The sequence below is a fragment of the Mus caroli genome, chromosome 2, assembly GCF_900094665.2.
Source record: "Mus caroli chromosome 2, CAROLI_EIJ_v1.1, whole genome shotgun sequence".
In the NCBI taxonomy this organism is placed as follows: Eukaryota; Metazoa; Chordata; class Mammalia; order Rodentia; family Muridae; genus Mus; species Mus caroli.
In genome coordinates this window covers 106378088-106405023 of record NC_034571.1, presented here as the reverse complement: position 1 = coordinate 106405023, position 26936 = coordinate 106378088, and the positions used below count along the sequence as shown (strand labels likewise).

At 41.2% G+C, this 26936-nt stretch overlaps 1 protein-coding gene across 5 annotated transcripts in view; it reads right to left on the bottom strand.

The window, feature by feature from the left end:
* The window catches only part of Fmn1 (formin 1), a 371650-nt gene that overhangs the window by 229608 nt on the left and 115106 nt on the right, over positions 1-26936 (bottom strand). For 4 of the 5 annotated variants that reach the window (XM_029474561.1, XM_029474562.1, XM_029474563.1 and 1 more), the window contains one exon: positions 26553-26670. The exons of the other annotated variant lie outside the window; for it this stretch is intronic. In XM_029474561.1, the coding sequence (XP_029330421.1) occupies positions 26553-26670 (118 nt within the window). The remainder of the gene's footprint in view (positions 1-26552; positions 26671-26936) is intronic. 5 annotated transcript variants of the gene reach the window in all.

The following is a 26936-nucleotide window of genomic DNA, read 5'->3' as shown; positions in this document are numbered from 1 at the left end:
TTATGGAATGTTTGTTAGAGTAGCTTGACCAGATAGCTTCTCTCGCCGAGCCAGGCACTGAATGAGCACTGAGTGTAGATAACAGTGAGAAGAACAGAATGCGTGCCCAAACTCAAAGGTCTTTCGAGGTTTACATCTTTGATATGTAAGGAGCTTCATGGCAGACCGTCTGGTATGAAATCATTAAATCTGTGTTGTCTCAAAAGACCTTACTTGCTCTTCTCTAAATGTTTTATTTGCAGATGTGGATTGGAGCACTGCTAGAAAATTATTCATCTACTTCCACCCTGTTTCCTTTGATGTATAGAAAATCCCCTTGCTTTCGATTCTGCCACCTGACTAGCTTCAGCTGCTGAAATACAGGGGGTTATGAAGAGAAAGGCCTTAGATTTGATGACAGCTTTGCTTGCCTCTCTAAGTGCTGTTCTGCTTTTAGGTAAGAACACACCTTGAGTGCCTGTTACTTCCTCAGCCCGGGTCCCAGAGATGCACAGACCCAAACCCTAGGCACAGTAGACAGGGAAGCAAGCTTGGAAAGGCCCAGCCTAGTTCATATAAACCAACACATGTTCTCTTTATCCATGCAAAGAAATGGTTGTTACTCGGAGCTGTTAGATGTTTCACTGGCTTGTTACACAGCATTCATTGTTGCTGCTGGCAAGCAACCGTTAATGACCATGCTTGGCAAGTTTTCAGCTCCCTGCATATATTTCAGAGAATTAGAGACATGAGACATATTCTCCCCCAGGCAACATAGACTCGCACATGAAGCAATTAATGAACCCAAATAAACATCTATATACGGCTTTATACTAAAAATCTGAGCAAGGAACAGCACTTGTGTCTTTTGGCTCTGGGAGCCTGATGTACAACAGGTTCAAAGGTCAGTGTTCATAGCTGGGACTCTGAACATCACCTGTTTTAAGCATTGAGAGCCTGACCCCATTGCTGGGTTACCTCAGAGAAAGTAGCCATTCCATCAAATCCTACCTGCCTTGGACAAGCTGCCTTTTCACTTCGTTTTCTTACTCCGATTTCCTGTTCTATTAGGATTAAAATGCCAAGCAGTTTAGAATTCCAGGATGCCAGCATAATCAAGCTTTCTATTTCTACTCTTCAAGACACACACTGAGAATAAAATGTAAAAAACAAAACAAAACAACTAAAAGTACCTGATTCTACCACTAGATGGCAGTCATAACACTGCACATTGGAATGTCCTAAGAAGCACCACAACAAATGCTGAAGGCTTGTTAGGTTGGAAGGATGAGGGGAAGGCCCGCCTGGCCTGGGGGTGAGGAACTGAACCAAAGCTAAGAACGCCTCTCATTCAGAAAGAGAATGGATGTGGGGCCACTTGAGAAGAAACAGAACAAATGCAGGATTTTTCCAACCATAAATCTAAAAAAACACAAACATGACCCAATGGGCTTCTGGGTGTTCTAGGCTAAAATTTGCTCGGCCCTCTTCCATGTCTATGCAGCACTGATAACTCAATGATAACGCAAGAGAATCAAATCACAGGTGAGTTGCTAAACAGAACATCCTAGACAGCTGAGTGATAAAGCAACCATGTGATGTCAGGTGGCAAGGGGCAGGACAGTTAGCTCACAGTCACCAGGACTTAGTTCCCTTAGGGGTGGAGAATCTAAGGCTTTTAGCTCACAAACTAGCGAGGTGTGCTTCCCTGGGTGGGAAGAAGAGCTGAACAAACCATCAGCTAGGCACCAAAGAGCAAGCTTCAGATCTTAAATCCGCCGTGCCACGCTTGTGCCAATGACTACTTATACAGCATCTGTACCAAAGTGGGTAGGAGCCCCAAGACACCATGCCTATGAGATGTACTTCCAATCTGTAGGTCTTGCATAGACCAGGAGAAACAACTGCAAAATACACGGCTCCTCAAATTATTCTATAGATAGGAGCCTTTGGGCCAAACCTCTAACTTGCACCATAGAGAAAACAAACAATCAAGGCAGACGAGATCAACAATAGAAATATTAAATCACCCAATAGAAAATTTAAATATCAAATGCACTGAAATGTTTTGCTATTTTCGGAATCTGTACCTAGTCTAAAATAAGAAGAATCACTGCTAACAAAAATGACGATATCACACTTTTAAAATAAGGCTGAGAAAACAACACTGGTGATTACAGAGACTTGACATGGCAAACCTGAACACAGGCACCAAGATAAAAAAAAACCTCAAGCACTCTCACATAAACTCTAGTCCTAAAAGCATTTTTGAGTAGAAGATACTGAAAATTAAAAGGTTTTCATGGCATAAGAAAAGAAAATTAAGAAAGAATCATAGAGCTAGGGAAGGGACACAGCAGGTAAAAGCGCTTGTGTAAGCATAAAGACCTGAGTTCAAATCCCTAGCATTCAAAAACAACACCCCCCCAAAAAAAAACAAACAAACAAACAAACAAAACAACTCTAGCCTCCTGTACTGCAGCCCTGTAGGAGTGAGGAGATATGAGGCTCTTCAAGGGCTGCTGACTGCCAGCCTAGCTTTCAGGTTCACACACACACACACACACACACACCTGTCTCAAGGAAATAAGGTTGAGCAGCAGCTGGCAATTAAGGAACTTTGGCATTGATATAGAGATAGCAAAATGGCCCGTGCTGTGATGTATTTGTGTGTGTGGAGCTCAGAGGGCAACTAGCAGAGTAAATTTTCACCTTATGGGTCCCAGGGATTGAGCTCAGATCCTGAACTTGTTAGCAAAGGCCTTTACCCATCACGCCATTTCACTGACTAGTACTCATTGTATTTATCAAGCACTTCAGCAAATTTCAAAAATAATGGCGAAACTTGAGACAAATCCATTAATGTAGAATTAGTGTACCAATTTTCACAGTATATTTATTGAGTTGCATACTGCTAATGAGAGTCAACATGTTGATTTTATATAATTCATAGAACTATATCAATAAATCATGTCTTGAATTAAAATAAAATAGAATGCATCAGTAGAGAAGCATCTGCGATTATTTTGTTAACTATATGTAATGTGTCTGCTACTATGCTTTCTAAATCTTTATGTTTGCTCCCATAGATTACTGATGCTATTCGCCAAGCTCCTGGAGGAAAGCTCCCTATTCTTTTATTATGGGAAATGGTTACTGAGTAATAACCAGCCAAGCTCCCAGCTATATGTGGCAAAAAAATAAGCAGGAATTTATGCCACTCCCTTAACATTGTGGAGGAGGGGGATGGAAAGAATATAAGAATTAAGGGAGGGGTGAACTGCTGTGTAATTATTTCCTCTCATTGAAAAAATCCCTTCTGAAAGGAAGAAGTAACCTTGTAAAACTCAAGGAGTAAAGGAAACTTACAAGTCTCAGACTAAATCATATAAAGCCTGAGGAAGTTCCTGAAATTTACAGGCTTCACAAGGCCCCTCCACAGTGTTGTATAATGGGTAACTAATTTCTGAGAAGACATTGATTCAGAGCACTGCCTTTAGGTTTTGTAGAGAGTTCCAGGGGTGGAGCTTTTGTGAGTTATTGACCACTGTACTGGTTAGTTTTTATGTCAACCTGACACAAAACAATCTTTGAAGAGGAAACTTTTGTCGAAAAAAACCTGCCCCTATCAGATTAGCCTAGAGGCAAGCTTGTAGGGCATTTTCTTGTTTGACATTGAAGGGCCCAGCCCACTGTGGAGCTGCTTCCAAACCAGAAGCAAAAATGAATAAGCCATGGAGAGCAATAAGCATAAGCAGTGTTCAAACTTGAGTTTCTGCTCTGACTTCTTTTTGTAGTGGAGATGAACTATAAGCTACAAGCTAAACAAACAAACTAACAAACAAAACAAAACAAAACAAAACAAAACAAAAATCTCCTTTCCTCCCTACACAGTTTTTGGTCGTGGTGTTTTTCAAATCAATAAAACCCAAACAGAAACACTCAAACTTTGCATAATCCACCTGTGCTTTGTCACCCACGCTCGCCAGACAAACTCAAAGGTTCACTAAGAGTAATCACCCACATTTCCCTATATCATGGTAGAGCTTTGAACAATGGAGTAAAAGGGGGTATATGAATCATTTTCAGGAAAGATGAAATTATTATCTTATAGTTGTGAAAAACATATATTGGGATAGCATTTGCATAGAACTCGGAAGTCCCAGGTTCTCTATCATCTAGGAAACCATATAAACAGGTAGATTATGGATGACACTCCAGTGGGCTCTGCAAGCTGATGACCACACAAGAAATGCTGGGTTTGCTCACCATCTCTAGAGAGAGCAGCAAAGAAATCTGATACAGGGTTTAGCAGAGGGGGCTTCAACACTGGCTTCAACACTAAATCTCAGAAATACAGAGACAGGGTTAATAAGATACAGATATTATTCTACCTTTATTTTATATCATTTTATAATTATTTATGGTTCTCTCCTGTAAGCAACAATGGATGTATCCAAAATTAATATATGTATGTGCACTCATACATTTTATATGAGAGGAAGTATCACCGAATAGTCAAACAGAAGAAAGCTGAAGTTCACACAGAATGAACACACAGTGCTCAAAGATGACTACATTCTTCATGTGGTATGGATCGGCATGGGCTGCCTGGAATCACACTTTGGTAGAAGCTGCCTGCTTTTTCCCTTGTGCTTTTAATCCGTCGCTGAAAGACCTTTATTTAAGGCTGACAGAGCGAACCTCAGAAGAGAGAATTGAAGGTCAGTCTCTGGAGAGGCAGGTGGAAGTCGGCCAAATGTAACTGGAATGAGAGTGGAATTTTCTCTTAAATCAGGCCAGGCAAGTACCCAGGAGGCTAGGCTACCTGCCCAGGTTTCTAAAGGAGACAAGACACTTGTGCCTCTCACATGGTGGAAAAGTACCCTAAATATATAACATGTTACAGCTGCTTGATTGTTGCCTGTGGCTATACAGTTTAACTGGCATCACCTCTATCGCTCAGAACTGAAGATCATGTGTGTGTGTATATGTGTGTGTATGTGTGTGTGTGTGTGTGTGTGTGTGTATGTGTGTGTGCTCACACATGCATGCTCACTCACACACATGCTTGTAGTTGAACATGCTATTTTTAAGCCTACATCGCTAATTTCTAACATCAAAGGTGAGCAAACCTCTAAGACAAATGGGAAAAAAAAACAACCGATATAATTTGGGGTACAAAGGCAAGTAGTGGCCTCCCTGTAGGAGGACCCACCTACAAAAGAATGTTGAATGCTCTGGCCTCTCCTCCACTGCTATGCGCACAGTTTTGCCAGACACGTAAAATAAAAACATGTGTTCACTTGTGTTGAGAGTGTGGACTTATAGCGACAACAGATGAGATCACGGCATGTGTCACACATGATTACACTAAACATATACTCATTGCTTGTGTGTGAGGTTCACAGTTTTGTCCAGCAACTCGAAGATTTCCAAGCGTTCTTGTTGGAAACTGCATGCAGCAGGCTAGCAATGTGTAGAAACTTGGGGCTATGCATGCACACGGGTAGGGACCATCAGGGAGATTCCTTGGCATAGCCAGAAATTACACATTTCTTACAAGCCTTTTTATTTTTATTTTTTTCCTTTTTTTAAAATTAGGTATTTTCCTCATTTACATTTCCAATGTTATCCCCAAAGTCCCCCATACCTTCCCCCCCCACTCCCCTCCCCCCCTCACTCCCACTTTTTGGCCCTGGTATTCCCCTGTACTGGGGCATATAAAGTTTGTGTGTCTAATGGGCCTCTCTTTCCTGTGATGGCCGACTAGGCCATCTTTTTACAAGCCTTTTTAAAAGAACCCAGATTGTGCTGTTCCTTGTGGTCACTGTTTAAGGATCCCTGTCCCCCCTCTCTGAGTAACAATATCTTTCTAAGATAACTGACTTCCTCAGGATAGATTCAGTGAGAAATTGCTAGTTTTCCAAGCAAACAAGATGAACAATGAGACACTAAAATAGAGCTAAAACATATATGAATACGGACAAGTCTCTACTTGCCCTTCTTGTACGGACGGAGCTGAGAATACCATGAACAAGGCCATACAAAAAAAGAGCACTCACTGATTCCACTAAAACACAGTGCGAAATAAAATAGCTTCGGAGGCTGCAACAAGACACAGGCCTCTTATGTGCTCAGCTAAGTAGCTCCGATCTTTCTACAGTGATATTAACCTCAGAATCACGAACATAAATAAGACAATCAGGGAACTGTGAAAGTCAAAACTTTTCCACCAGCCAACCCATTTCATTATCTCATGAAGCCTTGACCCTGCTATTCTATTGGTTTTCTAGGGCTGGCTTATAACCTATGGAGGCTGATCCTGGCTCATTCCTGGATATCCCAGCCCCAAAGACAGAAATCTGGCCGTTTGGGGGGTTTTGTTTTGTTTTGTTTTTTAAATGCTCTCCAGGTGGCTTTGATAAGGTAGCCAAAATAGAGGGTATTGGCTTTTGTTTGCTTGCTTTGTTTTGTTTTATTCTCAAGCCATAGTGACATGAGGCTATATTTACCTCTCAGTTTTAAACGATATGCTCTGTATTTGACAATTCAAGCTCTGCTCTCTCCAGTCGATGAAGCTACAGAGTAGACACTGCAGTCAACTAAGAGCTAATAATACAGTAGAGTTAAATTCTTGTTATCTTATTGTATGCAGTTCCCCTAAATGTCTAGCATCTAGGAGGACTTACAGAGAAAAGCAATTCTTTGTTTGTTTTTCAAGACAAGGTTTCTCTGTGTTTCTCTGGCTGTTCTGGACCTCTCTCTGCAGACCAAGCTGGTCTTGAACTCAGATCTGCTTGCCTCTGCCTGCCTAGTGCTGGGATGAAAGACATGCCATGCACTACCATGCCAGGCTGAGAAAAGCACTTCTAAATAAAGTGTCTTCAAATTCTTCCACCTCCCTACTGATGCAATGATCCCATAAAGATTTGTTTTAGGAGCCTGAGAATAATGCAATTGAAAAGGAATAAATTTACCATTACAGGAAATGGCATTGGCATAAGTAATCTCCTACAAATTAAGGCCACTCTGTAGTCGTATCCGGTTGTGTAAGCACTTTCCTCCCAGATTTAAGACTCCCATTCAGAAGGAAACTTATTAAGACACAGGATGTGATGCAGGAGGTGAAACAATAACAGATGCTCTAAGTGGAGGGGAAACATAGTATCCTACAGTGAAGCTTCTTTAAACTCAAGAAGTAAACAATCCAGTGGTTTCAGGAAGTCCCTAAAACCAATCAGATTCACCTGGCCCTTCTATTTTCAAGCATATATAACCAGTAGGGACTGCTAAGACAAGCAGAGCTGCCTTTTGGAGGCCCAGAGAAGTTGAGGTTTCTAGGAAGGACACTGTCTAACCTGTTTGGTTTTTTTTTGGTTTTTTTGGTTTTTTTTTTTTTTTTTTTTTTTTTTTTTTTTTTTTTTTTGGTTTTTCGCCACTTGCAAGTTTGGACTTCACTCCAGGTTTTCAGCTGGGGTGGGCTTTGGTAATTCAGCTGTCTTTAGATAGTTCTGCTTCGGTAAGCAACCACATGCCTGTACTCATAAGCGACCCTAATAAAAATGTGGTTCCCCAAATGGGGATTTGGTGATATCCCCTCTTTGAGGTCTTGGCTATTCTGTATCTGGGGTAAGACATCTGTTCATGTTTCCCCAGGAATTATGCCATGCATATATAAAACAAAACTGTAAGATCACAGATTTTAAAGATATATTTTCTGATGCTGCAGAGGTGAGTCCTCCTCCCTCAAAATCCTTACAAGAAAATGAAGGAGAATAATCAAATCACCCATTTAACTAATAACAGAGAATCTCATGTCTGTACGTATTTGGAATTACACTTTATGGTCACACAAGGGGAAAAATACACATAGCTGTTCAGCTGGGGACCGATTGTTTGACTGCCAGGCAGATATATTTTCTACCATTCTTTAAAGCCTCTTGATAGTATTAAAATGGAATCAAATGCTCAGAGTAAAAGAAGAGGCAGAGAATGGGGTTTTGAGAAGGGATAGAGAGTTATTTGAAGTAGCAGTTGCTGTGAGTGGAGTATAGGCTGGAAATGCAGAGACAGTGGCAGGCGGAACATCTCCCACATAAAATCAGAGAACATAGTATTGTGGGCCCACACATAGCCAGAGAATACAGACTCACAGTGACAGAACCTCGACAGTTACAGAATTCTCCTCTAATGTTTTTTGCAGTTCAGATTAAGAGTAGGAAGGAACAAGAATAAGAATTTCTCCATAGCTGGGGATTCCCAGATGTCTGTCCCTTAATGAAGTTACGATATTACTAGTACTATAGAGTGCCACAGAATTCCAGAGAAGGAAGGGCTCACAGACACAGGAACATGCATGGAGTCAAGTTTCCAAGGAAGAAACTGGGTATGCATTTGCAGAAGGCTGAGGAAGATCCCAGAACAGTAGAAAGTGGTGGGAGAAACAAGAGATGTTAAAAGTCCATAAATTACATATCATTAATTGACTAAACTGGAAGAAAAATCTCTTGGAATTAAGAAGTAAGTTAGAATAAAACAAAAAAGATTACAAATGGTCTTCAAGGGAAATTAGAGACTGGGATTTTAGGACATTGTGCCATGGGTGTACCAAGAAAAGATAGCTCTTGATAATCACAGAACACACTGCAAGGCTCCAAGGGACCCAACGATTGTAGGATGCTTTGTTCATTGATGTCTAGTCCTTTAATATGTTTTGGTTTTTAGTTAAGGCCTCTCTTTCAAGAAGCTTGCAATAAAATAGATCCTTAAGTTCATGAGGTTATTATAGTCTGGGTAAAATTAAAAACCAAATGAATAACAGTCAACTCTTCCTTAGAATTTTATATTTTTATACACAGCATTTCATGCTTTGCAAATGACTCACTTCCACAAGTGTAGAGCTAGAAGTCACCATTCTAACATGCATTAGTACTCTGTTCCACAAAGAAAAAAGTTTGCAATGATAACTGCATATACAAATAGTAGATATAGACAATGTATACCATACATTAAACAAAATATACTACTAATAGTACAATAATTCTCCTAAGACTTTTAAGTGCAATGATAACACTACCACCTCCATATTAGAGGAAAAGAAACCAAGACACAGGAAGGTTAATAAATTGCTTACAATTACAGAGGTAATATGCTAGAGAGCCAGTATTTGGGCTCAGAAAACCTAGCTCCAAAAGCTAAACTAAGAACATACACAGTACTGAGTTCTGAGGAGGAGGAGGAAAGAAACATTATGAGGTCAGCTGGGTGTAGTGGCACACACCTTTATCCCCAGCACTCTCGGTGGCAGGGGCAGGCCAATCTCTGTAAGGTCAGCTCAAGGTCAGCCTGATCTACAAAGCAAGTTCCAGGACAGTCAGGGTTGTACACAGAGAAACTATATCTCAAAAAAAAAAAAAAAAAGAAAAAAGAAAAAAGAAAACAAACAAACAAACAAAACCCAAAACCAAGAAGACAGACAGACAAGAAAACACTATGATATGCAAATCTGAGATTTATACTCAAAAAAAGGAATGGGCACTGAAGAGTTTGTGCCTGATGCACTTGACAATTTGGGCAAACCAGAGAGGCCTTGCATCCCACAAAATAGGTCATAGCAGGCCTGATCTTTCCCAGATACCAGTGGTCCTGGACACCACTGGTCAGCACCAACTCATCTTTGTCAGCTGGGAAGCCCTTCCATATGTCCATTTTAAATCCATTGCATCTTTAAGAATATATAAGCTTTTATTCTTCCAGATATGTACTTCATTCCATTAATATAATACCTGTAGTTACATCTGCAGTTGTTCCGAAACAGAGATGCCACAGTTGAATGAGCATCTAGGTACCCAGCTACCAGAGTATATAGCCTGAGGCTGTACATCATCTACACCTTTCATAACCAGCAAGCTGGAGGCCAGGCCCATGAAATTTATGCACTTCATTTACAGCTCACTGCCTTAGTTGCTATGGTAACAGATGCCACAGAAATAGAAAGTCACAGCAATGGTCGACATTTCCCTTAACATAGGAACAAAATGTTCAATTTTGCTGATCATCAAAGATAGAGTAATGGAATGGTGATATTCCATTATTATGTTCCTCTTTTAAAACCTCCCAGTCACAAAATCCAGTGTCTAGAAATCAACAAATAACAGCTTTGCTATTGTAATTATCAATGACAAAATGGTTACTTATGGCTAGAACTCTGTTAGTAAAATCAGGAACATCTGTTGTAGGAAATGGACACTGCTGATAAGCATTTACGAAGGCAGACACCACAGCACTCTGTTCCATAGGACAGCCAGGGTGACGGGTTAGTAAGAAAGAGAAACTGGTGCTATCTTAGGTAATTATCTCAGATATTAAACATGTACATAAGGAGTTTAGTAAGTATTCCTTTGAAAACATGCCCCCAAAGTAAATTTACAGTACATTCAAGGATCCAGATGCAATTACAATGATCACCAACTTATACTGTTTAATAAACTCAATGTTTTAAGTGTTTACCCACCACTACTGCAATACTGTTGTTAATATCAACATGGTGTGTTCAGTGAAACCAGCTGTTTAACTTCATCAAAGTCCTAAGACTCCATAGGTACTAAAACAGTTGATAAAAGTTTCCCCCTTCTGTTTATGTGCATATGTTTTCTAAGTTTTCTCAACTAGTTTTTGTTACAGGTGGAGTGAAAATAACTCATATAAAAGTGATGAGTTTCTTTGTGTGGCTCTGGTTCTGAGCCAGCGTTGAGGAGTTGCTGTCACTCACACAAACCAGTGACTTACTGATCAGAACATTGAGACCAACAAAACTGATACTGCTTCAGATCCGAGTTCTGCCATGCACGTGCAGGGTACCCAAGGGCTTAGGTTTATCTGCTGCGTTTCTTCGTCTGTCATGGAGATAATTCTGATTCCCATCACAGGGCATTACGAGCCTTCAGATTGATATTTATACAGTGCTGAGAGCAGCATTTGCACCCGGACATAGACAGGATGCCATGTGTCACATCCCCTGAGCAGTATCTGCACCCAGACATAGACAGGATGCCATGTGGCACGTCCCCTTCCTCTTTGACACTTTCTTGAGTATATTCATGATGCCTCACTGTAAGTTCTCACTAGACTTCATCTTAGTCTCTCTTAGTCCCTAGGTCTTCTTCTCCATCTACAATGACTGTCTCATCTAGTCCAAAGTTTTCAACACTGACTTTTGCCTATGCAGTGATTCTCCAAGGCATCACTGCTGCTTGGAAAGCCTCTCCCACTATTCCCCACTTGTAATTCCAAACACAGCTCAACACCTGCTACTGCATGCCCTATTGGTGTCTTAATTTAACTACATACACTTGACCCACCCACTTTCTCCCCCAGTCCATGGAAATTCCACACTTTGGTTGCTCGGGTCAGAAATGGACACTTTATGATTCTTCTCCTCACATTCAATCTGTTAGGAAATTGTAATGGCTCTTCCTCCCAAGTGAATATGGAGAAGTATCTCCACTACTGTCACCATAGTTCAAGATGCCACCTTCTATGAAAATAAGTCTCTTGTCTGAATTCCCATTATTGTCTTCTGGTAGTTAGTTTCCCTGTAATTGTGGGTCGACCTACCCACCCAACCTCCTACCTTGTTTTTCAGTTCAGCATAGCAATCATAGGGAGTCTTTCTAAACAGAAGAACTATTAGGCCACACCCCTGTTCCAATATGTCTGGTAACTCCCATTTCACTTCGCATGCAACCAAGTCAAACAAACCATATGTGGGATTACAATATCCAACATCAAGGGCTCACTCCTTAATCCTCCTACATCACAGAAGCCTTTGACAGTTGACAAAGTCTAGGGGTCACTTCCCAGATAAATAGTGTTACATTTATTTAAAAAAATAAAATAAAATCAATTAGGTTTTTAAATGCTTTTAAGTGCAATGTGACCCATGTGGTCCAGTATTAACACTTTAAATATCGAGATCTAGTGGGAGGTCTGATGTCTTTAAACAGTACTGAGACTTTGTAGAAATAAGCCTTCCACATCCACCAGCTTTGAACTAACTCAGAGAATGCCAGCTGTAACCGTGTGTATTTTCACTCCTAGATGACACCCAGTGATAGTAATCCACAGTTTTAGCTAAGGTTGTAAGAAATTATGGCACAATGGTCTTTTAAGTATAACACAAAACACTGTTCTTCAAATGCTTTTCTCCATGAACCCAAGATGTTTGTAAAAAAATAAGTTTAAAAAAATCTACAAATCCAAATAGAAAAGCCACATACATAAACTTGCACCTAAGACTATTTTTATTTTTGATAGAAATCTCACTTAGTAGCCTTAGATGGCATGAAATTTACAATATAGAGCAGGCTGGCCTTAAACAGCCTCAGCCTTCCAAGTGCTATAAAACTCTTACAATCTTAAAATTGGTGTAAAAGGAAAATTCTTAAGGGGCTGCAGATTTTGATAACACATATTTTACAATATCTACGTTTCTGTTTGATGTTATTCGCAGGCGACTTGACAGACCTTTGAATTCTGCCCCAACCCCTTGGAAGTCCTCAGGTTCTTTATAAAGGAGGATTCTCTGGATTATTTCTGGACACTTCTCCAGCAGCCTAGAGGCTTCACATCTTCTGTTCCCTTTGCCTGTATCCCCATGGCCAACCTCTCATGTCCCTCTGTTCAGGTGCTTGCTCTAGCTACCCCATGTGTCTCCCTAAAAGAACCACTGGTGTGTGTGTGGGGGGGGTTGTAAATCTCGCTGCATTTCCCCCTGTTCTTCTGGCATATGGGTCTATATCAGAAAGTCACACCTAACTTTTACTAAAGTGGCTTGAAGCCCTTCATTGACTTTAGTTTAACTTTATTAAAAATGGACAAATTAGGTAATACTCCAGTTCTTCTCTTGCAAGCCTCCCAGAGGCAACACTTGCCCTGTAGATACAGACACTAAATGGTTCTCTGGGTCCATCACAGTAGGACATGGTCTTTTATGGTGGAAATCCCTATATCCCACTCTCAGTAGGGCCTCCAAAGCTGATCTGAGCTTGAGGAAGAAGGAAGAAGGAGTGGAGAAACTGGTCCAGAATCTTGACTGAGGCCCCGAGTAGGAACTCTTGGATGGACTTGGGACTAAGGTTGGAGAAGGTACTCTAGAGAGCTGGCTGTGTCCTCTGTCACCTTAGGCTCTGGTTAAAACCACTGTGAACCAGGCAGGAAGGCACAGTGAAAGGAGTTTAGCCATGCCCTGGGGTAAGATAAACAAGACTGACATTTCTGTAAAATGATCTGCTTGCTCTGCCATACAGCACTGGCTCATTAGCTGTCAGCTGTATTCGTGTATATTCCCATTCCTAGGTTAAGTCCCAATAACAGAACAGCAACCCCTACTTTCAATGAGGTCTCAGGCGATTTGGGAGCAGCACTTTTCAGACAGTAGATCAAACAGTGTTCTCCATACTGTGCATGCACCCCGGGTTTGTTTTGTTTCTAAAAAATAACATACTCCTTACACCTAAGTAAAGTGATACCTAAAACATTTGTAACTTGATACTGTGGGAAACTTAAGCTATGACGAGTTTATGAATACTGATATCTTAAAGCAACTCTGGCACATTTAAAGTAGTCAAAGGTATCTAACAAACATCTTGATTTATGGCACCCGGCACCATCTGTTTTTTAAAAGTATGAACAAATTCGGCTTTAATGCTCAGACCTTTTGTATGGTTTCTTTTATCTCTTAAAACATTTCAGAGCCAGGCAGGGGTGGTGTAGGCCAGAGTCCCACCACTTGGGAAGCCGAAGGCAGGTGGATCTCTCTGTGAGTTTGAGGCCAGCCTGGTCTACAGAGTGAGTTCCAGGACAGCCAGGGTTATACACAAAGAAACCCTGTCTTGAAAAGCCAAAAAAAAAAAAAAAATCAGTTTTCCCACAGAACTTATCCAATAATACAGTTTTCCAACTGAATGCCTTGTATTGATCACCATTTCATAATTTCTATGGGATAGAAATATAAAAATATATTATAAAAGAACATTCTAACTATCAGAAGAATGTTAGCTATAAGTTTACTTCTGGGTAAGTTATTTTATTGGAATGGGTAGGATGAGTTGTTAGTTAAGTATTTCAATAATAAACTGTGAACAAGTTTCCAGAAAGAAATTTTACTGTCAATTTGAACCTTCTGCAAAGCTGACTAACTCAAGAGAACTTCAATGGCGGAGTACAGGGTGGACTGCCGGATGTTCAGAAACTAATTACAATTTATCTTGGGTTACCTTTAGCCCCCTAAACAGCCATTCCCTGCTCACTGCTGTGTGCAATGGATCATCGTATGACTAACAGATAAAAACCTTTTTGGAATGTATTAAGAAAACTCTACTTTCTATCAACCAAAAAGCGAAGAATATAGTGAGATAGCATCTGAGGCCCACAGAGGAGTTTTTAACCCATCCACTTAATGTCTCCATCAACGTGTTTAAAAAGTGCCTTGATTTACGACTTCTTCTTCTTCTTCTTTTTTTTCTATTACTATAAAAATTTCATCAAACTGTTAGCATGTTGGAACATGGAACATAGAATTTGGAGAAACTAAACTGGTGTTCCAGGACACTGTCACTCATGGCTCCAGAATAATAAATCCCATAAGATGTAAGAGTTGTGGGTTTGGGGGTTGTTTTTTGTTTTGTTTTTGTTTTGGCATGGACAAGGGTATCTCAGCTATCACTACTAAAGGTAGTGGAGCATCTGGGATAGAAACTGCTGTAAGTTGTCTCCCCTGGACCCCAAGAAAGGGCATGCTATGTCCCTTGGTTTAAGAACTCTCCATCTCTTGATTACTCAAATGTCTGTGCATCTTAATAAAAAGGGTCCCAAGAGTATTCTTCACTGAAAACTGGACATCTGAATAGAGGGCTGAAGGACAAAGTGCTCAACAAGTGGCCAAAAGCTTAAATATAACTCCAATAACCAAACAGCTGTCATAGGCAGTGTCTGATGGGGATTCAGAAGACGTCATGAGATGGCAGGAGAGTCAAGGAAGCAGAGCCAAAACTGAGAGAAACGTGAGTAGAGTCTGAAAGATGAAGCTAAGATAAAAACATTCGCTGAGTCTGAAAGTACAGAATAATTTAGTTGGCATTGGTTGGTCACAGAGACCTTAGTACAATGGCAGAATGTTATCTAATTGGATTGTGGCAATATGATAATTATTTTTTAATTAAAAAAAAATAAGTTATTAAGAAAATAGTTCCTAAAGTTGGTTTGTTTTTGGAAAGCCCTCATTGTACGAGCTCATTACTAATGTAATGGCCTGGCACTGAAGATACATTTCATCTAATAATTAAATAATTCATAAACAAAGTAAAGAGTACACACACACACACACACACACACACACCACTTTAAAGATCCATGGTCTTCCCCGAATGACCAAGATAGTAAATGTTTTAAGTTCAAATAATCTTATTTTATTCTTCTGGTATACCAGGCTTAATAAGAAGAAAAAAAGAAAAAGAAAAAGATGAGCCGTCACCTAAAAGTGAAACCAGGGGAACTTACTGATTAAACTATCTCGTTTCCATTATCACACCACATCACAAGTAATGAAGATTCATGATTTATCTGTTCAGAAGACAATGAAAGTCATTGACTGCCCCATTATCTTCCTTCTAGACCACACAGGGCACTCCAAGCAAGATCCCTACTCACTCCACCCCTCCTTATGTCCCTCCAACACTAACATTCTTCCTTAGTACCCTTAGGGGGCTCTCACAAAACCCGTATTGGTTGTTATTTCTCTGCCTAAAATCGGTCAATAGCTTCCACAAATGTCTATAAGTCAGTCCTCAACATGGCACACCACACATTCCTTTTCCTCCAAAGACCAGGTATCCCCCCCTGCCACGGACCGGGCTTAATCAGCCCCCCTCAACCCGTGGGAAAGCACCCAGGTTTTCGGGGCCTGTCGAGCTTGTCACTACTGGAGTGGATGTAGCACACCCCCTCCCTCCAAACTACAGGCTTAACACCATGGCACACCATACTGTTTACCCCTCAGGATGGCCTACAACTTGAGGTCCTCCTGCTTCAGCCTCTAGAGTACCTGAGAATATAAGCCTATGCTGCCAGGCCCAGCTTGCTTATGTATTCGTTTATAACAACCACAAGGAACTGCTGTCTCTCTGTTTGCTCTTTCTCAGCTTCATCCCTCTTACCCAGACTACCATTTTCCAAGCTGACTTGTGAGGTTTCTTCTCAATTCTCCATGTAGGACTGATGTCATTCAACCACATGCCATACATATCTTCTATCTTCTATTCATTCTTTGTATACATTTCACATTTTTCCCATTCTCCATTCTCCAACCTACCCACTTGGACTCTGGTGAAAAATAAAACTAAAAACTAAAAATAAAATCATAAGCCACTTCCGAGTAACAATCCTGCTGTGTTCCTCTTTACATTCCAAGCAGCTATCACATTTACCTGTGCATAGCAGATACTCGGTGAATTTTTGCTAAATGAATGGATGTATTATTAAATGCATTTGCAAATTTAATACCAGCACCAATGAAGTAGATACTTATAACGTGTTAGTGTCACTAAATAGGAGTGAGATATAATCTCAGACTCTGATGTCCCAGCTATTTGCAAGTTCTAGGATTACATCATAAGATAGAATGTGTTCTCACAAACTCAAGGAAAATCCCCTAGGAGTTACCCTAGCCATGCCAATGGAGCTCAAAACACAATGGCAGTTCTTTATCTGAATTCACTTCTACTTATCTTGAACACTGGTGTACTGAAGGAGCCCTAGTGCTACTGGGAAAAAAAAAAAGAACACAGAATACAGATCTGAAAATCATTCATTTGTTTCTGTTTTTAACAAATTTAGTGCTCTTACATGGACCTTGTACTCTCTGTTACTTAATATACAGAAAAGTGTCCTAATATTTTCCTTTATCTTGAAGTCACAAGGATATTTCTGGTGAAGACTTCATTACTGAAGATGCCAGAGTTTTGGAGAAGAGGAATATACAATGCACATGATTACTGCATTCATAATACATGTTATCAATGTCATAATTAAACTTGTATTGAAGATAATAAATATATGCTAATTGTATTGGTTACTTTTCTGTCCCTGTGGTAACAATGATCTCCAAAAGCAGCTGAAGTTAGAAAGGGTTTATTTTATCATCTTACAGTTTCAGAAAGGAGTCCATCACGGTTGGTGCCGAAGGCAACAGCAGGATGGAGAACCAGGGAGATCACATCATCCCACAGAGAAAGCACAGAGAGACAGAGCTATAGATAGAGAACAGGAAATGAGGTAGAGCTTTCAACTCTGAAAGCCCACCCCCAGTGACGTACTTCCTCCAGCAATGCTTTACTTCCTGAAGGTTCTATAATCTCCTTAAACATGAAATATACACCACGGGTTTAAATACATGAGCCTCTGGGGAGCATTTCTTACTTAAACTATCACACCAGTGAGAATAGGAGAACGTTCAAACAAATAACCAGAAAATCATCAAATACAACTCAGCCTTACATCACAATTACATGGGACTTGCTTCTCAAGAAAGTAGAAATGGAGGCTGGAGAGATGACCCAGAGCTTAAGAGCACTGTCTTCTCTTCCAGAGGTCCTGAGCTCGATTCCCAGCAACCATATGGTGGCTCATAACCACCTGTAATGAGATCTTGTGCCTTCTTCTGGCCTTCAGACATACATACATGCAGGAGAATGCTGTATACATAATAAAAACATAAATCCTTTTTTTAAAAGGGAAAGAAAGTAGAAATCGATCTTCATCAATAAATCAAGATGCTGAAAAATATCATGAATCATTTTAATAAGAATATCCCTAGTGGGGGAAATTCAAACAGTACTTAAAAGTCCAGGTTTGCAATTAAATTAAATAAAATCTCTAGTCTAATATGATCATGGACTAGAAAACACTGAAAGGAAGCCTTTGAAATAAAAAAGATGTAAGATGTCAACTATTAGCTATTTTCAGCTTTATTTGGCAAGTCCCAGACAGCAGGGAGGGCTGGAGGAAACTGTGATTTATTCTCTAATATTAACAATCCAATTAAAAAATGGGCAGAGGGATAGAACCGACATTTGCTCCAACAAAGACACTATACGTCCAGTAGGCACTCAGAAAGACGATCAGTGTCACACCATTAGAGAGGCAATCCAGAGCACAGGAGAAACCATTTCATATTCATTAGGATGACTACTTTAAAAATAATAATAATGCTTGCAGGATGTGAAGAAATAGAAGTTTGTGAAGTGTTGATAGCAATGAAAAATTATATTGTTACTATTTTTTTTAAGTATAGAAGCTAGGTGTGGTGACACACTCCTTCAATCTCAGCACTTGGGGGTGGTCAGAGACAGGAAAATCTGAGAGTTCAAGGGCAGTCTGGTCTACATAGAGTCCCAGGCTACCCAAGGTATACATTGGGACTCTGCCTCCAAAGGGGAAAAAAAAAATAAACAGAAGAAGACAGGAAATTCCTCAAAAAGAGTAATCTGTCAAAATATCACTTCTGAGCACTGACTGTGCATAGTACACACACATGCACACACAGGAGTGCACACAAATGCATGCACGCAAATACAGAGAGGGGGGAGGGGAGGGAGGGAGATGGAGGGAAACACACACACACTAAACAATTGAAGGTATATCTTGAAGAAGAGCTTTGCACAATCAAATAGGTGCATTACTGACACTAAACAAGAGATAGGGACAACTCACCTCACAGAAAAATGTATAAACAAATCACAGTAACAAATACAAAGTATTCAAACATGCCACAACATTGGTGAACTTTGAGAACATTATACTGGGTGTAATAAGATGGACAGCTTTTGAAGAATATAGCCAACATAGACCTCAGGCCTCCAGTCTTCCACAGACATGCACTCACACCTGCAGGCAGGAAGTGCTCTTAACCATCTCCAGCCCGTTTTTTGTTTGTTTGTTTGTTTGTTTTTGTTTTTTTAAATTTTGAATGGTTTTCACCATGTAACCCAGGTTGGCCTTGTATTTAAACTACAATTAAGGATGGCCTCGAACTTGGAATCCCTCTGCTTTAGACTCTAGGGTGTTTGGGATTATAGACCTGAACTACCAGACACAGTTTATTGATGGGCTCTACTTTTGTGAATGTGTATAGAAATATGTGTGAGTACACATGCATGTGTGTGGGGGCCAGAGGACAACACTGGGAACACGGTCCACCTCCTTTGAGACAGGATCTCTCAATGGCTTAGAGATCATCAATTAAGCCAAGCTAGCTGTCCAGTGAACACTAATGATATTCTTGGTTCCACTTCCCCAGCATTGAGACTATAAGCATATGCCTGATACCTGGCATTTTGAGGTGGGTTCTGAGGGCTGAACTAAGGTGATTAATGTTTGTATTACAAGTACTTTACTGACTGAACTATCTCCTGAAACCTCTTTTTTAGATTTTAATGCTGTAAGATACTCAGAGGACCACAGAAGCTGGCGAATTTCTGAGTTCGAGGCCAGCCTGGTCTACAAAGTGAGTTCCAGGACAGTCAGGACTACACAGAGAAACCCTGTCTCGAACAAACAAAACAAACAAACAAACAAAAAAAGATATACAGAGAGCACTATTTGCCATCATAAACAGTTTCCAGTGCATAGGACAGTGTCATGGACACTGCTGCATCTTTTGAGACACCATTAAACAAACCGTAAGCTATTGATTTTGCTTGACTGGCTGGTCAATGAGCCTTCAGGATCCACTGGCTCTGCCTCACCAGCACTGGGATTACACGCATCACCCTGTCTTGCCTCTGTTGGTATGTACAGAGATTGTTCTGACCCATACAAACGTCCTTTATGCTTGTGCAAGCAAGCACCTTCATGACCTCAGAGCCACATCACCGGCCCTAAAAAACTCACTATCAAGTGTATATACCAGAATTTATGTGTATAAGAATCTAGAGGAAAAAGCAAATTGAGGTGACAGGCACGATGTCTGGGTGAGTATAGCAATAGCTACAATAAGTGAAAATAAATAAGTATTCTGGAAAGAGATAGAAACATGGGATGAATTTGAATATGTGGTGTGAACTGGCACTTTTGCAAGAATGTAGCACTTACTAAATGGGACTGGGCAGATGGGTATCAGTTTGAGAAAAACAAAATTTATATGTTATTACTGATGTTTGTTAATATAAATTCATTTTATTTGGAAATACAATCTAAACTCAATCAGGGTAGGAACCTGGAGGCAGGAGCTGATCCACAGGCCATGGGGGGAGCGTGTGTGTGTGTGCTGTTTACTGGCTTGTCATCCTTGACTTGCTCAGCCTGCCTTCTTATAGAATCTGGGACTACCAACCCAGGGATGGCACCACCCACAATGAGCTGGACCCTCCCCCATAAATTACTAACTAAGAAAATGCCTTATAGCAGGACTTATGGGGGTATTTTCTTAACTGAGGTTCCCTTCTTTAAGATAACTCTAGTTTGTGTGTCAAGTTGGCATATGATTAGCCAGAACAACAAATAACTACATAAATGCATAAACAAAAGCCATGACTTAAACTCTTTGAACACAGTATTTGAGTCTGCGCTTGGGATTTCCTTGTTAAATGTCAAGCTCGAGCTGAAACCGAGTTTGAGGAAGTTGATTTTCCCACCAGGGTTCCAAGCGTTACAAGAAGTGGAAGCTTAGCACTTTTTCACCTCCAGCTTCCCAGTCTGCCCCTCTTTTCTGCATGTACCCACAAAATGCAAGGCTGTCCTGGTCTCTAGTTTGGACATCTCTAAATCATGTGCTATCAAAATCACTTCATGCAAGGGACCTAAATGGCCATAGAACACACAACAAGCAAATCCACTGCCTAGGCAGTTAAAGGAGGACTTGGGACAAGTCATCTAGACACATGACTTCAAGGCAATATCCACCCAGGCGTAACACACTCTGTTAGCCATGGATGGGGAAATTAAAACTCAGGCTACAGTGAGCCAATAATTCCATGATATTTTTAGCTCTCCCTGGCTGATGAAGCAAGGCTGTCTGACTCACTAGGAACAGCTCTCTCACTTAAGGCAAATGAGAAGCAAACCAGAGGGTAGGCAGATCTTCACTCCGGTGAGGGTTGAGCTGATCCACAGGTCTCTCGATAAGAAATATTTCCAAGTTGTTCTGAGCTTGGTACCTCCAAGCTTCTGGCAGTGAAAGTCCCAGGAGAGGCCACCTATGCGGGTGGTTTGCTCATAACTTCAACAGCCTGTGCTAAGTTCTCTTTTCCACAAAAGCCATGACCACCCTAACACTCAGAGGAAAGTATTTAGGGCTTGCCAAGCCTAGCTCGGGTGTGTTGCCAGTAGAGAACAAGGTTTCTCAGATGCACAGAGGAAAAGAAACCAAAGGTGCCCAGTTCATATAAGAACACACAAGAGCTTTTGCTCTTCATGACTCCTCTTCTCCCTCTGATGGGCAATTAATTAAGAGACTAATTCAACAAGAGGTGCCATTTTTAATTCCACAAGCTTTGACTTCATTTTCTCTCAGGATTTTGAGTTTCACCATAATAATATATTGAGAAATGCCACCAGTCACAGAACATAGTAGCAGAAGAGAAGCGAGTGTCAAGAACAGAGAGAGATTCCTCATCTGAATCTTGGGGCACAAACAGATGCCTGGTCATCAGGCACACCATGCAATGATGATGGTGGCATGTTTTTTTCAGTAGCTTTTGGTTATCATTACATGGTTTTATTAACTTTTTGAGATTTGTTTCTTTTTATATTAATTACTTAGACGGGTGTTTTGTCTGTGTGCAGCATGTGCATGCAGTGACCTCAAAGGCCAGAAGAGGGCGTCAGATACCCTATAATTAGAGTTACCTACTGTTGTCAATTACCATCTGGGTGCTAGGAATCAAACCCTACTCCTCTGGAAGACCATTTATGTGTTCTGAGTCACTTCTCCAGACTCCATGACTAGGGTTTTAAAAATTCTCAAAATACTTAGAGTCACTAAGCAAAGGCTCAGTCGGAAAGGCTCCTCAGCATTCAGTGCATCCAAATGTGACCTGAACTGGAACAAACTCTAGACTTGGCTAGGAAGTGTATCAAACCCATGAAGCTTTAGGCATGAGATGGTTAGGAACATTCTAGAAACCGAAAACTAGTTCAAGAAACAAATCCAACCAAGCATTTATTATTAAATAATGTGTCTGGAGATATATTTAGATAAAATGCAAGGTGTGTGTGTGTGTGTGTGTGTGTATGAAAATTTTTCTAAAAATCTTAAAATGCCCTGGATAAAGTTTCCTATAATATGTGCAAACACGGCCCGGCGTGGTGGAGCACGCCTTTAATCCCAGCAGATTAAAGGGAGGCAGAGGCAGACAGATTTCTGAGTTCGAGGCCAGACTAGTCTACAAAGTGAGTTCCAGGAGAGCCAGGGCTATACAGAGAAACCCTGTCTCGAAAAACAAAAACAAAACAAGACAAAAAAAAAGTGCAAACACTAAGAATTTTCATGCCCACCTCACACTAACAAGGTAGCACAATTCCAAGGAAAACTCCCAAAGGGGACCCCTCTACAAAGAGTTTTGGAGGAACAGATAGACCAGAAAAGTGGAAAATGTTATTTAAAGTATGCAGGAGAACTGGGGTGCTGCACTGTGAGGTGTGCAGAGGCACCACAGGGCAGCAGATGCCGCGGGACTATGCAAACACTGCCACGGGAAGTCCATCTTAGGCCTAAATGCAGAGAGAGGACAGTTAGTCTAAAGCCCTGCTGTGAAATCAGTTCAAGAGTCAGGAACAAAACAGAACAAAACAAAACAAAACAAAACACCCAGATCTTTAACTCAGATTGTGTTCTAAATCAAATTCTGTTGTGAAATAGGGGGAAAGAAAATTAAAAGAAGCAGAAAAATCATTTAAGGAACGCAGGCTGTGTACCTGCACAGGGGATGATTAACCTGCCTCTCGAGGGCTGCTGTCACTGTTGTTTATGACTTGTCTCTTAAGTGGCTCCAGATGGCCTAGCTTCTCTTTCGATTTTTATTAATGGGAAAGAAGACAGAGGAACCCACTTAGAAACAACACAAAGCCATCCACAGGTTGCATCAAGCCAAAGGGTGATATTGGAAGAAAGAATCCCGAGAGGCGTATGTCCCAGCCCAAGCCAAGTAAGGCACAAGTAAAATGCTCTGTTCACTCAAAGTTATTGTGAGACTTCAAGACACAGGATTAGCTCACGCTGACAATAACACTATAGGAAGGAAGGCTCAGCACATTGTAGGGGTGGGGGTATTCTGTTCTCTCTGAGCAAAGCACTTCAGGGACTGTATGAACTAACACTGAGCTCCAAACTCAACCCTTGTGTAGGGGTCAACTCTAGTCCCTACGGTAGTCCATTAAGTGACAGCTCTCAATTGGCACATCACTCAGAGTGGAAGCAACAATGCCCTTAATATGGCCACAGAACCGGCTGGGACAGTGAATGCTCCCTCAAAACCAAAAGAGAAGCGGCTGCAGTGTCCAGAGACACCAAAGATGCTTGCAGCTGCGGAATGGCAGAAGGGAGCATGCTGGCAGTGGCCATGAGGAACCACTGCGAGCGAGGTACCCTCATAGGCTAGGAAGACTCCAGAAGCCACCATTTAAGATTAACAGGGTCTCCTACATTTCTGTTTTATTCTAGATAAAATGTAATCTGTAGGATCAAGGGATTTCTTAAGTCACTATGGAGAGTACTGATTAAGAAGTCAGTAAAAGTGGCCTAAGGCATCACAGGGTGGAGCAGGGAGAACTCATGGAAAAGCTAGGCTTTACACAGACTGACCACCTCTCTTCATCAGCACAGAATTCTAATGTACATGCAAAATAGAAACACTGAGGTCTTACGATCCTGTTTCTTTACATTAGCAACTACTGAGTCCCGAGAACACTGATGTACACTGTAGATGTATAAGCTCGAGACTTTGGATACACTGAGCTGCTGTCACTCAAACTGCTGTCTCTAAGCTCCCCAGAGACTAGCTGATCTCAGTATGTTTCCCTGGGGGCAGGGAAACCAACAGAGAGTTCACAAACTATGTTCAGTTACACACCAAATTCCTCTGAGATTTCAGTTTTCTCAACAACAGCTGAAAATAAGCACGGGGGTGGGGGGAAGAGGCTGTATTAACATTCTCAAAATTATCAGCAAGGCACAAAATGTGTGGGGTATCTTATCCTTCTATGGCAAGCACTTCCCCTAAAATACACCAGTACTAGAAGGCTCCCAGGCATCCAGGCAGCAGACACAGAATAGAGTCGTGCCAAAGTACTGTAACCAAGGGCTCGCCCAGGGAGTGCACGGCCAGCCTGCTGTCTTACCCAATGGAATTATTATTAATACCCCTTTCACCTGCCGCCTTCTCACAAGCTCATGGAAGGTCTTAGTGGTTCTGACAATGCATGCCAGTCAGTCGAGGGATGACAGCCACCATTAGCTGGGACGGATACCCCTGTGAGCCTCCAGAAGTGGAAGACAAAAGAATAACACAAAGCAAAAGCTAAGGAGCAACTCAAAGCAGGACTAGATGGCATTCAAGAAGCATTTGTGACATTTACTTCCTTATCTACTTAGCAAATACCCAGCATGGCAAGGAAGGCTGCCATGATTGACTAATTAGATTAAGACTAAAATCTCTAACTTATTAATTAGGACTCACTGTATTCTATGCTTTGTTTTGTAAGTTAAGGCAATTTCAGAGCATTTAATCACCCACACTATCCCATGCTAAGCAAACGACTTGGTAAGTGGGTCAATAGTGTGATCACAGATAGCATTCCAATGGAAAGAAATCACATGCATGCTGGAAAACTGAAGTGGCTATACATATTTTCACTAAGGATGAGGGTTTTGTTTTTTTAATCCCATAAGAAAGGCAGTGCAAAAAAAAAAATAATAACAACGTGCTATGATGTACTTAACTGTCCCAGGGAAGCCACAAGTTTGTGATTCTGTGGAGGCTAGAGACCACCTCCGGGCTCCCTTGCCAAGGTGAGTATTCTCAACCACTGTCTGATATTACACAAAGCCTACTGAATTAACTAAGCTTTGAGCCCCTCACTTACACAAAGAAGTCTTTCTATTCATTATGTATGCATGCTTACCACCACCACCACCACCAAAAAGCCACATATAAAAGATGAACAAAGGAAGGGCGTCTCTCTACCTTCTAAAGATTCACTGCAATGAACTGTTAACATATGGGTACAATGGGAAGAGACGAGAACGTCAGGGACATGGAGGAAGTTGTGTGGTTTCACAACGAAGATTCTCCTGTCCCATGGGGAAGAAAGTGAAAAACGCTAAGGCCTCAGGATCACAGAACAGACAAAAGATTGTAAGTGATTCTTTCCAACAGGAACACTTTCCCCCTTGAACACTGACCAGGACTGAAATAGAAAATGGTAGCCGGTGTGGGTGTATCACAGACTTCATCTTACTTTTGTGTAGCCACCATGTGAGTTTCATTAAGAGAAAGCTCAGCAGAGATCAGAAGTGCACCCCAGGTCCTTCGTGCTGCAATGTAGCTCAGCTAGCATGGGACGAGGCCCCTTGCCCAGGACTCGCTAGCCCAGCATCACAATGAGAATTCACTTCAGGGAAGTTAATCAAAACTGGAACATGATAATGAAGAGCTGTCAGAAAGCCTCTTCTTGCACCTGCCAGTTTCTAGGTAATCCTTTAAATTAAATAAATAAAAGCACTGTCACCATATTTTGGAGTGGCAGTCTTTGGCTAGGTCAGATAAGTCTCCAAATATCAGGAAGAAAGTAAAGAGTTTTGATGAAACACAGCCCCCTACCCCTTACACACACACACACACACACACACATACACACACACACACACACTTAAAATATATGCATGTGTAGTTCTACAGTGATTTTTTTTTGAACCTTCCACTTAAAGAGCAAAATATCTACAGTCTTATTCCATGTAAAGAGATTCAAGTTGAGTTCCTGGGAAGTTTTCCAGAGAGATAGAGTGTCTTAGAATTGGACATGCATTAAATGAAGCTTTGTCTAACAAGAGTGAGAGAGTAACTGATATGGCATCTGTATGTTCAGCCTGCACAAGGTTCCTTTATCTGGGAAGCATTACTCAGAGACAAACAGACCATCAGATTACAGCCCTGGAGAATCATACTCGCCTCTCCTAGTGATGCTGCCAGCTCACACAAGCATTCTATGTGCCCAACCACCTGCTTCCAGAAGAATTTGTAATCCACCTGCTCCATTCGCTCCCCAAAGGCTCTCCTACTTGACCCGAGTGCCCCCTTCCATTCATTACGCCGCAGTCGAGTTTCATCCCTGAGACGATCGCTAACGGCAAATGTGCAAAGTGGTGAGCTTTCATGCCAAGACCAAGAGCAGAAGAAGCCTTCTGCATTGTCATGTACGGTGAAACAAACGCTAAATGCTGAAAGTCCTCTGAACTTGAACTAAAGGCCACTGTGGGAAGAGGTCCCTTCCTGGGTGCCAGTTTCCTTTCACGTTACCTGCTTCAGTGTACTTCAGTCCCACTTTTTCTTCTGTGTCCTTTGTCTTTGGGGGTGGCCAGACAGCTTGGAGTCTGCCTGGAGTCCTGTCGTCCTGCTCTGTGGGGCTCTGGTCAGGCTGTGCAAAAACAGGCAAAGAATGATTTAAGCAAAGTATGCCCAGAGCCAATTGATTCTTGAAACCACGCATCCTAACACCGATCCTAATATCGATTTTAATGGCCAGTGCACGATGCTTCCATTATTGTGTAACTGAGCCGTCTTAGTACAAGATGGACCTTTTTCTGGGGCAGTAAAGGAACAGTTGGGGTAAAAACTAAACTTAAAAGCACACACAAACAAACAAAAACACTCAAGGCTACCTAATGTGCAACCCACTATTTT